General features: G+C 49.1%; 1 protein-coding gene across 7 annotated transcripts in view; it reads left to right on the forward strand.

The window, feature by feature from the left end:
* ATP2B4 (ATPase plasma membrane Ca2+ transporting 4) overlaps nt 1–8,438 on the forward strand; it is a 94,209-nt gene extending 85,771 nt beyond the window's left edge. For 5 of the 7 annotated variants that reach the window (XM_059146978.1, XM_059146972.1, XM_059146975.1 and 2 more), the window contains one exon: nt 3,853–8,438. In XM_059146978.1, the coding sequence (XP_059002961.1) occupies nt 3,853–4,164 (312 nt within the window). In that variant the 3' untranslated portion in view covers nt 4,165–8,438. The remainder of the gene's footprint in view (nt 1–3,852) is intronic. The other 2 variants (XM_059146977.1, XM_059146976.1) reach the window with 1 other exon arrangement.
* Nucleotides 8,439–12,681: the final 4,243 nt, after the last annotated feature.

Here is a 12,681-nt window from a genome sequence, read left to right on the forward strand (position 1 = left end):
CCCTGAAGGGGGGTACACTAAAGAAAGAACAGGTGCATTGTCCGTGGTTCACGTGATTGGGAGCTAAACAGGCTGACCAGAGACCAGACTTAAGTTATTTGTTGTCTTTGTGGGCAAATGTAAAAGTATTCTGGTGTGAGGTATGAGGGGTGGGTTTTGTATAGACACATATTTCTTTAGGCCCAAAAGCAGTCAAAGAACTGAGTAAGTCTTACCCTGCAAATATCTAAGAGCTTCTCCCTCTTGTTCTTCCATATGCCTCTCTTACTTCTCTTTTTCTTCTAGCTTTTTCCTGCCCTTCTAACTAGTGCCTGTTCTTTTTTAATCATGCCTTTCTGTGAGGAAAGGCTAGTGTCAGCCGTCCCAGCAATTTGAAGGTAGAAAGACACTAAGCAGAAGATAGAAACCCATTGTGCTCTTATGGAATTGCCAGTAGAGGGTAAGCCACTGACCCTCAAAGGCAGAAATTGGTCAGGAGACACAGCCACACCTGCTCTCTCTCCAGCTCCTCCTCCTTACCTGGACGTCTTAGAAGAAACAGTCACGCATTTCAGGACCCCAGCCCACATTCCAGATCTCCAAGTGAATTCAGTTATTTGTCTAACCTTCAGTAAATAAATCTTGAAGACTTCCCTCTCTAGGAAAGCTCTAATCCCTTCTCTTCCCCTGGTTTCCGAAAAAAGAACAGAAGACTCTGGAATCTAGCTGGAGAAAGGGAGTCTTCATCTGCCCACTCACTGGGCTCCAGGGAGTGCTTCTAGCCTTCATGCCTGATTGAAAGTCCGACCTCACTGGGACTCCTGAGAACCGAGAAAGATTGCCCTTCAGTCAGCCACTTCTTCCTGTAGGCAGGAACCCCAGAAAAGCCACTTCCCGGAGGTTTGGAGGGACAATAACTGGGGAAGGAAAGGCTGACTGGCTGAGTGGAGAATGCCTACAGCTTTCCCAGCACCCGCTAGCCACGTCCTGTTCCCCGTACCCTGTTCACGCACCAGGCCTCAGGGAAGCAGGTTGCCCCCTTTGCTTGGGGTGGATTGATGGGCATGTACCTTTGTGATCATCAGCATGTGGTACGTGTTCTCTGAGGCCATGTTGGAGGTGAGCAGCATCGTGACAGCCCCCAGCTCTCCACCCCTCACCCTTCTCTCCGCCACCAGGCCACTAGATGGGCCGCCAGCTCCCTGACTCTTCCTTCGACCTTCCCTTGCAGGATGCTGCTTTCCCTTTAGATTCTAGAAGCCCTGCAGTCTAACCGGATGACTGTTCCTTGCTCCCCCAAAGACATTTTCCCTATTTTTTCCATCTACCCATTCCGATTCACTTTCATCTCCCTTATTGTTTGCCTGTAACAGTGTTATTAATCACCCCAACAGGTGAGAGGAAAAACCAGAAAACAGGGCTCCAGACCCTGACCCTAACCCCCGTTTTTAAGAATCTGTTTTCTCTACTGGACTTCACATACAATTATTTTATTAAGTATTCAGTTGCTTCAAAAAAAAAAAAAAAATAGAAGCAAGATGTTTGAAAATTACTAATATTGAAGATAACCAGCTGGTGGGATAAAGGTACCTTTCTTCTCCAGCACTTGTTAAAAACTCGGAAATTGCAGGAGCAGGTCCAAAGTGTGGGCTCTGTCATCCCTCCTACAGGGGCTGGTATGACTTTGAACCCATCTATTAACCAGGGAGAAAGCACTGGGTTTGGGCTGGCTTCATTCCAAGGTGCCTTGCTCTCAGATTTGACGGAGATCGGTGAAAGCTTGGGGCCTCCAGAAGACCAGATGGAGCCTCTGCTCCATCTGATCTCACCCAGGTCTGGAGCAAAGAGAACATGTCAGGTAAAACTCACCCATCAGATGGTTGACAGCAATCACAGAAGGATGGAAACGTAGGTCCTTACTTTCTGTTCCACAGGGCACATGTGCACCCCTTGCTTCCTCTTGGCTGAAGCATGGAGCCAATTCTACTGAGTGCCAGAGAGGCCCCTGCCTTCTTTTTAAAGATTTTATTTATTTATTTGACAGACAGAGATCACAAGTAGGCAGGGAGGCAGGCAGAGAGAGAGGAAGGGAAGCAGGCTCCCTGCTGAGCAGAGAGCCCGATGAGGGGCTCGATCCCAGGACCCTGAGATCATGACCTGAGCCAAAGGTCCCCCAATCCCTTGCCTTCTAAGCTCTGGGCACCCTCCGTCCTGGGGGGGTCTGCCAGGCTGTCATGGAGTGAGGCGAGATAAGGGAAGCCATAGCCAGCAAAGACACAACTCAGTAAGTCCTCTTTGTGTATTGGTTTTGGAGAGTCTATCCAGTGATAGAAAGCATTGCCTGACTCTCTCTGTCTCTGCTGTCAGCACATTCTTGCCTCTTCTCCAGGGACATATTCATTGCTGAAACAGCAGAGGCATGGAGGAGGGGCCCCAGGCCAACATTCAGCATTCCCTCCTTTGCTCCTCCTACCACAGCCGTCTCTCCTCCATCAGCCTCATTTCTTTCCTGAGGGAAGAATTTTTGGACAAGACTAGATCAGCCTCCTCCCCATGACTAACACTGTCCTCCAGCCACCTGCCTTCCCCCCGGCCTCTCTCTCCAACTTCTCGGCATCCAGCCTACGGCCCCAACCCATTCTGCCAACCCAGGTTCTAAACCAGACTTCAGAGAGGCCTACCATTCAGAAAAGCAGGCTGCCAAAGGAGCTGATGCCCGTGGATGAGGCAAAGGCTGGCCCCGGGAATTAGTTGCTCTTAATTTTTTTCCTTTTCCCCCAATTGACTGAATCCCTTCCCTTATTTTGTGCGGTAAAAAGAGACTTCGACACGTACAGGGCCGTGTGTTTCCCTCTGCCCACTGAAGCCACATGGTATCTCCATTCCTCCATTCTCCATCCACCTCCTCAGAAAAGCGGCTTCTCTGTAGCACAGCCTCCGACCCGGGGGGTTTCTCTCCTGATGCTGTCCCTTCCCTGCTCCACGTAAGGTCATGCTCCCCTTCCCACTGCAGGCCAGGCACACGTGCAGTGCCCCAGAGGCATGGACGCGCACTTGAACCGTGACAGCCAGCTCTTCTCTCTGTAGTCAGGAGGAAGGCATCTTCTCGTACCCGTGGTTTAGCCCCATCTGCCAGGGGAGGGATGGGAGGGGCAGACTTCTGCTGTCTTGGGGGGAAGGGGACATGGCAGAGGTTGTGGGATGCAAATAGATGTATGTTCCCTGACCCAAAGAGCAATGATTAAACCAGAGAGTATAATTTCTTGCATGCTGCTGACACAAATGATGAGTGTTTGGTCTGCCTTGCTGCACGGTATCCATCGCCACTTATCGCCTGAAGCATCTTATGTACGGACTGGTATGCGTTCGACCCTTTAAGGGCTTTAAACCGATAACTCCAGTGTGCAGTTTTTCCACCCCACGTTCACAAAATGTCTGGCCTCAACACAGAAAGCCACATGTCTGAATCATCTTTTAAGTTCGGCTGTTCATTTGCACCTGGTTCCCATGTCCTTGCCCTCATCCAAAAGAACTAATGAATCTTTGTTTTCTGTTTCGTTTGAAGAATGGATTGTTTGGGAATGCTAACTTTGCTTTGGGTTTTCTACATTTTTTTTTTAATGCAGCTTTGAAATATTCAGCTGTTTGCCATTACTCACCCTACGCCACACCCATGCTTGAAAGTTGACGTTCCTCGTTCCTCGTGTTCCCTAATCTCTTCTCATGTGTTTGGTTTTGGTTGCTGAGCTGTAGTGTTTTGTAGTTGGGGTTTTGTTTCTCTCCTCAAGCCACCAGTTCTTTGTTGTCCTAGCCAATTCTCACCTTTGTGTTTTCTCATTCCCCTTTTCCTTCCCACCCCCGCCCCCCGTATAGATCAAAGTGGTCAAAGCGTTCCATAGTTCCCTCCATGAAAGTATTCAGAAACCCAAGAACCAAAACTCCATCCACAACTTCATGACCCACCCTGAATTCGCCATAGATGAGGAAGTGCCACGAACACCGCTCCTGGATGAACACGAGGAAGAAAATCTTGACAATCCTACGTCTGGGACTAGGGCGCTCCTGTTGGATGGTGAGGTCACGCCGTACGCCAACAAGAACAACAACGCGGTGGACTGCAGCCAAGTGCAAATTGTCGCCTCCCACTCAGACAGCCCTCTGCACAGCCTGGAGACGTCCGTTTGAACTTAGTCCTCCAGCTCCCATCCCCGCTTTCCCCGTGTCCTTTTTCATCTGTCCCATCTGTAAGGTGACGATGGGACTTTTCACTGTCGTGTCAGCTGTTCCCAAGTGTGTGTGAACCCCCACCTGACCATGAAGAGGCAGGAGCACAGACCTCCGAGGATTTCAACTTCAACTTGAGTTGGGGTTCGTAGCAGGACCCACTCGAACCCCAGGCACGTAGCGAATGGTAGGGTCTACTCCTTGGGTGTGTCCACTGTCATTTTTAAAGATATGATGACAATTCTCTCGGCGTGTCCCCCAACCCAGACTCTCCCCAGTATGCATATGTATGTTACCATCTCCTGACTTCAAGATTTTACCCTACGAGTCTGTGCCATTTATAAGCTAAGTCGAGGGTTTCAAGAGACAAACGTTCCCAAATGAAATGTGTAGAGGCAGGAATGGAATGTATAGAATCAGCCTATAGAGCAAGTGTTTTTAAAATGACTTTCCCATTTTCAAAACTTACACCTAAAACCCTCTAGCTCTTTCTGCCTTTCTAGTCAAACCTGCCTACGGTTCTTTTGGTCTTTTGTGACCACTGTGTGCCCTACCTTCACTCTTTCTTTTTCTTTTTTTACTTTTTTTACTTTTTTTCTTTTAAAGTTGTGATGATTAGGAAAGTGGAGTGGACATGGCTGAATTGGGTCAACTTTGGCCATTCTCCCTTCTGGCCCCAATGGAATCCTTAGCTTAGTCCTAGAGGCAGGGAGGTTGCTTTGCTAATAGGATCCCCTTGAAGCAACTGAGAGCTGGTAAGAATGTGTTTCTGTGGTTGCCAGGTTACCTTCCACTTCTGAACTGCCGTCTTGTCAGGTGTGTGTCCTTCCTAAGTGCTAGGGAGATGAGCCTTGACCATGAAGTTTGCATAGGCTCATTATATAGTTTTGACTGTAAGCCCAAGCTTTCTTCTGTTCTTAAAGTGGTGGCAAAAGAATGGATTGAGAAAGGCCCTGCCTCCTTACTAGCCTGGGATCCCGAGGACCAGCAGCAGGCAGGTCCAGGACAAGACAGACCATCAAAGCCAACTCTTCTGCCATCCTCCCTGGGTTGACCACTACTACTTTCAAAGCCTTCTGCCAAGGTTCTTCTAGGACAGGCCCTGCTTGTTGGGGGAGTGAGTACTGAGAAGCCTTGGGAGAGGCCAAAGGGCCATACTAGCAGGTTCTGAGAAACCTTCCTCTGAGAAACCAGACACCTTGAGCTTCGGTACCCAAGTACCAGCTTTGACACACCCCTCAGCTTTGTCATTCTGCTCTGTCGTGACCTCTAACCCATCCGGTCACTCAACAGTCCCCAGCCTTTCTTACATGTTCTGCTTTTGAAAATATGCATCCCAAGTGGGCTCCAGTGACATTTTGCTGACTTAAAGGAGCAAAAGACCCGCCTTGAAATGTTCTCCTTCCTCTCTTCCTATTTCCCACATGCCCCACTCAAGGCCCTCTCTAGAATGTGCTTGACTGCTGCACGATTAAGCCCTGTGCCTTCTTTCCCTGAACACTGCCCAAAGCATCCCCTTCCCACCTGCCTCTACGGAGCTGGGGACCTCACTAGGAGACTTTTTTAAGTATTCCTTAATGGGACAAGGTGGAACCACGTTTGCGGGAGCTCCATTTTTATCCCTGCTGATGTTGACGTCAGCTCTTCTGTGCAGGGGTCCGTGAACTCATGCCTACCAATTCCCATGAAAGAAATGATGGGAGTGGGGGGATGGGGCTCGAGGCTCTTGTGAACTGCCAAATTTCCACTTGTGAGAGTAAGGCGGCCTGAACCCATGTTCTCCAGCCTTCTCTTCGGGATCCCTCCTCCCTCACCCCTTCCACCCGGGCTGTCTGAGGCAGGAAGAGCAAAGAACCAATACCGCCTGCCCAACCCCATTACTGCGCAACCCGCTAGATTTGATTTGGGTTTTGTAAAGGTCACATGCTTCAGCAATCTTTTCTCTGTCTTAAATCCTCATGTGGGAGTAAAACAGCTCACCTGAGGTGTTAGGTGTACACATATTTATTAAGTACTTTGGGAGATTTCGTTCTGTCAAGTCTTTTCTTACCTCAGATCAGTTTTGAAAACAAGCCAATAACAAACTTCGGAGGCTATTGTACCATTCCTGCTCCCAAAAGACTCTCATGGTGCCTGACAGGTTACTCTTGAAGGCTTGTGTCTACTTGTTTAAAGTCAATGGCTTTTGTGTGTCTTCTAGTTTCCATGGTAGGAGAGAAAATAGAGAATATTATGCAAAAATATATAGTTTTCTTTAGCTCAGAAATGGATATTTTTGAGTCAGCCATATGTATTTTGTTTAAAGGATTTGACGTAAAGTGCTGTCGTGTTACCCTGTGGACACAAAACCAGCTGTTTGACATGACAGGCGAATTTGTATATTTGCGACTGGTTTTAAAACCAACACACCATACTTCCTTTCTCCAAACAGCCATCTTTATACTTAGCGGGGGGAAAATGTGTTGGGTTCTAGACTTTTTTAATATAAATTTTGTTGATATGGAATTGAGTAAGTTTAAGTGTTTATGTGCATATGTTTTTTATATAAGTTTTTTTTCTATTCAGTTTTAGTGATCCAACTGGCAGTGAGTAAATATGGCGTAAGTTAATAAAGCTTTCCGCCCATATGGTGCTTTCGATCTGAAAAGGGTCGGATGGGGAGAAGGTGAGATAATTCTCCTAGAGAAACCTAGGAAAGCGGGCAGTGGGCTGTGGATGGGAAGGAAAGCAGCCAGCGAGAAATGAGGGTATGATCCCCCCACCCCCACCGCCATAAAGATGGGTGCCAGGCTTTTTCGTAACCAGCAATCAGGGTCAGGGGCCTTGCCTGGATGTGTTTCTTTTGATGAGTAACTGGCAGAGTGGTACCCAAGGTGTGAATATCTTTCGGGCTGCAAGGATGCTCTGATTGGGGGTTTGCATTCACCCAGGAATATGGGTTCCTTCACCCATGTTTACGGGTTCTTTGCCCTGGGAGTTTTCCATTAGTGAGTTTTTGTGCAAGGCTCCGATTTGGGACTTCCCCTCCCCTAGAAAGGTCGTGTGCGATCTGTGAGATGGGGGAGAGAGTTCTAAGTGGAAGTCACAAAGGCTGGTTCTAACTCGCGATGACCATCTCGGGGCTAGGTCCTTCCCAGAGGTGCCCTCTGCCCTCTGAAATGATGACTCCCCATCCCCAAAGGTGTCAGCGAGATCACCTCGCGATCCTTCTGACACCCGTGGGTTCTGTAGGGTCTGAGATTCTTCTTCCACTCGAGCTTCAGAGGGGAGAGTCTGTACAGTGGTATCTGCGCGATTACCTCACTGCCGAAAACCCAGGAAGGTGCGGCAAGTCCGCATGCAGCCTCCAGATGCCTCACCTCCTTCCTCTCCTGCTTCCTTGACCTGGTGATCGCTCTCAGCAGCCCGTGATACCATCACAAAGTGCGCACGTCCTCACTTCCCGCATCTAGGGACCACCCACCGCAGCGGCGGGACGAGGCACAGGTCAACACCTGCTATTCTGAAGCCATTCCAGCCTTTCCCTCAGAATAGACCAGATGCCCTTCCATGTAGCTCAGTGCCAGTGCCTCGCCTGCCCAGCCCTGCTGTCAGGCCTGCTGTCCCCTTTCCTCTTGATGAGGAGAGACGGAGGGAAGGGAGCTCCCGGTGACCGAATTGGCCTTTGGTTCGCATTTGCTCCCCATCTGTATATATGCCATATGTGAACATGCCGGACGTACGTGCCAACAAGATCTATCTACGTTGTGCTTTTCAAATCAGCACGCAGATAGGAATTTCGAGTTTCTTCTTCTTTTTTTTCCCCCCCAGTAACAAGTATAACAAGCACTGGTATTTTTGTACAAAAAAGGAAAACAAACAAAAGATTGACGGTTGTGGTCTGCATGACATAAAGCAAACACAGTGACACCCAAGGAATGTGTACCCCAGCGTGTGTTGCCATAATCTGCCTTTGACTTAACGGTGTTTGCATTCGGCTATTATTTAAGCTCTCTGTACAATGTTTTGCATGTATTTATATGGTTCTTTGGGGGGGGGGAATGCTGTAAACTGGCAAATCTGAAATTTAAATATGTTGTCCACTGAGTCAGGAAGAAGAGGAGTTTGGAAAGATAGGATTAAAAAGGGATAATCTTATTATTTGTGTTTTTTTTTGGAAACCAATAAAGCTTGTTGCGGATGAGCAGAAACCAGTACTGCTGTGCACCGAGAATAAAAACCCGTGCCCACCAGTACCTGTGCTGTCCTCAATGTGTCTCCACTCGTGGGTGATGTCTCTGGAGTTTGAGAAGGGACCCGCCACAGCCGCATCGAGACCCCTGACCATGCAAGCCCGGCACTCAGCTTGTCACTGGCCCCTTCCACGCTTCCCCTGCCAACACGGCCCTCTGGCCCCTCGTGGTCCCGCTTGCCAGGGCTATGCGCTAGCAGGACAAGCTTGGCTCAGCTTGCTTTGGGCGGAGTCCATAGTTGGGGCACATGAAGCCAGAGGTGAACCTGGAAGGATGACAGTCCTTTCTTATTCTCTTTGCCCTTTTTTTGGTTTGTTTGGTTTTTGTTAATGAAATACATTCTGGACCAATTCATTCCTCTGATACCAGCACCTTTTTTTCCTATCTTGCCTCTGGGGCTCTCCTGTCCCTCTTTTCGCCCAAGTTTTTGTTCTGTTCCATTCTGTTAATTGTTCCATTCACCGACCATTGAGGCCCCCGGTTTGGACCAAAACAGCTTCCTGGCAGGTCATCTGGGTTCTGAACTTTCGTATCTCAGAACTCAGAACTCCCTGCACCTTTCATCCCGGCGCTCCATCAAGTTCCCTGCTGTCTCGGAACACATCAAAGGGAGGAAAGGACTTTGTGGGCTCCCCATGGTCTGCTAGGAAAAGTATGATAGAGAAAGACAGCCCAAACTCTGCCGGCTGTTTGAACAGGCTGCTTCTGAAGGCGGAGCCCGCCCTGGAGGGAAAAGCTTCTGGAGTATGAATTCTCATCCCCACGTCTCCTGCCTGCCCCAGCTCGCACTCCAGGGGCACGGGCACACTGCCTACTTCCTTTCTTTAAAACAGGCTAGGGGAGAAAAAATGAATAATACACAACGGGGGATAGGTCTTGCTTGATAACAGAAGTCATTCACAAAACAGAACTAGTCTCTTTTTCCCACTATAGTTTCCCTCCCAATTACCCTTGCTAGAAGAAAGGGGTGCAAAGCACACAGGCAGGCAGACACACACACACACACACAGCTAGAGTCCTTTCTAAAGCTTGGGCCTGGATTGCCCCTTGTCCTCACCCTGTCTTCCTTGGACCTAGGATCTGTGCCTCTCTACGAGCCCAAACTGAATCTTAAACATCTACGCCTCCTAACGCCAGTGCATGGTGAGATGTGGAGAAAGCTTCAGAGTAGCTCCCTGGTCGAGACCAGTGGAGCGTCGGGTATTGTTTTAATGGCATCTAGAGCCAGCTCAGTTCCTTGGCCTGAGCAACGGCACAGAAAAGCACATGCTCTTCTGTCTCTTTCCCCACCCCCAATTCTAGAAAAGCATAATTGCCCCGCCCCCCACCTTTAATAATGGTTTGCAAGCCTTCCTAAGCCACCATATCCTCTCCCTGCCATCACTGGGTTTGTCTAAAGCTCTCCACCGAGACTCACTGGTCCCCTCCCAAGTGCACACACAACCAGGCAACTCCCTGCTGATTTACTCGGTGGCCCATCCAAAGGTCATTGCATACCGACGAGCTGGTGACCAGCCCCTGACCTGGGTCTGTTAGGGCATAGCCTTCATGTCACCGTAAGCAGGAAGGAAGGTAGAAATGGCACAGCCTCTACCAGCAAATACTTGGGAAACCCTGTTATAAATAAAACCTGTAAACATGCTGCCATGTTGGTGGTGTCATGAACGCTCAGTTGTCCCCAACATGAACCCAAGCCATGAGAGACGACAGGCTGCTGGATCCCTAGACCGCCCTCCTTTAGCCTTGAGAGGGCGTGCCTTCTGGGCTTGGCCATATCCTGACGCAGAACGAATCCTCCATCTTCACCTCTCCCAAACTTGTGTCAGAGAATACTTTTCTGTCCTCAGAAGCCGCACACATAGAAGGGAGCAGTCCCTTTGGAATGACCTCCTTCTGCCATCCCCTCAGAGGCTAGTGGCAAAATAAGAATGTCGCTTCACCCTGACAAGGCGACCCGCCTCCTAGAAAAGCCAAACGACTGTTGGAAGCTTGGCTTCTGCTCATGAAATCTGAGCCAGGGGAGTGACCAGAACCATCTGAATCGCTGGAGGCTTCACACTCCAAGGTGGGTGCCTCCACCTCTGCCCTTGGATAGACCTGGCCCCTGCGTTCAGGATCATCCAAACCCAGTTTCTCCTGTGTCCCCTGTAATAAGAGGTCTCAGGGAGCACCCTCCAGACACAGCACTGTCAGTCAGCTTATAGGGGTTTTTGGCCTCATACCAGGCCCCGTAACACCATGTTGAAGGACTGGGAGGTGTGTTTTAGAACTCCAGATGCCCATGGGTTGGCCTTATTGAAAGTAAGTACACATGAGAGCTTAGTGGAAAGAGGAAGTGAAGCTGAGGACGTCAGGGTCAGGGACTAGCAATGGCCTTCAGCTCCCGTAAGAGGGAGAACTAATACTCCTGTGGTAATCCAGAACCTTTCGTGTGAGTCAGGAATCCCAGCATCTGGGGCGCCTGGGTGACTCAGTGGGTTAAGGCCTCTGCTTGCGGCTCAGGTCATGATACCAGGGTCTTGGGATCAAGCCCCGCATCGGGTTCCCTGCTCAGCAGCGGGCCTGCTTCCTCCTTTCTCTCTCTGCCTGCCTCTCTGCCTACTTTTGGTCTCTGTCTCTCAAATAAATAAAATCTTTAAAAAAAAAAAAAAAAAAAGAATCCCTGCATCTTCCCTACCTAACCTTAGGAACTGAAACTGCTGCCGATCGAGTAGGAGAGAAAAGGGGTTCAAATCTTTGCTGCTCACCCCGTGGCAGAGGTTCTGAAACAGAGAAGTTGGGGAGGTAGAGTAAGATGCCCAGGGGGGCAGGAGACCCGCATCCCCAACTGTGCCTCTTGAGTGGCTTGATTTTCCATCTGGACAAGGAGACAGGTGAAGCACATCAGTGATTTTCAGATTACACTTTGAAGATCCGAAAGACATTCTTTAGAGATGATTCAGAGCCCACAGGTGTCCAACAAAAATAGCTTTAAAAAAATCATATTTAGCCTATAGGTCAGCGATAGCTTTGAAAAAAAAAAAAAATGCCTTAAAGTTACTGTGAACGGGTCCTCTCTGAGGTCCCTACCGGCTCCGAAATGATCCAAACGTGGGTGACACCATAACAGCAAGACTTGTGGAATTAGATACACGAGCAATCCTTATTTGGATCCTGTCTTGATGGTTTCCCATTGTAATCACCCACGTAAGCATAAACACAATAGAGTCAAACTTAGTGATTGGCATCCATCCATCCTGCTAAGATGGCCATCTAGCTGATTCACCTTCGGAATTTGTTGTAAAGAGAGCAGTGGTCCGGAGATGCAGAAATCTCATGCAGTGGAATGGCACAGAATCACAGAGGAGAAGCAAGCCGGCTCCCTTAAGCTACGGTGGTGTGTACCAGCCTGGGAATTGGAAGACCTAGGTTATAACCCTGACCCTGACCCAAGGGTCTCCCCAACTCGGACACTCTTGCCATTCTCAGTCTAGTGTCTCAAATTGCTGTCAGTAATCACGGGAGAATTCCTGAGTGACACTGCACTCTCATTTGCTTTATCTCCCCTGGAATGTGGCATCACCACGTGTGCCCTGGACACAAGCACATGCCAGGACATGTGTAGGCAGGTCGGCCACTTACACCTGCAACAAAGACAAATTGCTCCACAGTCCTTAAAGCACAAGAAATCAGTTTCTTCTCTAAAGCCAATAAACTCTAGTACCAAACTAGCTAGCGACTCACCACCATCTGCAGGAGGGTCTCTCTTATCGATTTATTTATAGTCTCACCTCCTCCCCTTAGATAGTGGTCCTCTCGTCGCTCAACAAGCATGTGCTGTGCCAGGCGCTGTTGTAGGACCCAGGGATGCAGCAGGGAACAAAACAAAGCCCATGCTCTCTTTGAACTTGGTCTCATGGAGGAGAGACAAAGAAGTATACACGTAGCATGTCAAATGATGACAAGGACCAGGGAGAAAGGGAAAGTGTAAGAGGAAAGGGTGAATGGGGCATGAGGGTGGATTTTTTGTTTTTTTTAAAGATTTTATTTATTTGACAGAGAGAGATCACAAGTAGGCAGAGAGGCAGGCAGAGGGAGAGAGGAGGAAGCAGGTTCCCTGCTAAGCAGAGAGCCGGATGTGGGACTCAATCCCAGGACCCTGAGATCATGACCTGAGCCGAAGGCAGCGGCTTAACCCACTGAGCCACCCAGGCGCCCCGAGGGTGGACCTTTTGATGATTTTATTTATTCTAGAGAAAGAGAGAGA

Source organism: Mustela lutreola, chromosome 14 (assembly GCF_030435805.1).
Source record: "Mustela lutreola isolate mMusLut2 chromosome 14, mMusLut2.pri, whole genome shotgun sequence".
Lineage (NCBI taxonomy): Eukaryota > Metazoa > Chordata > Mammalia > Carnivora > Mustelidae > Mustela > Mustela lutreola.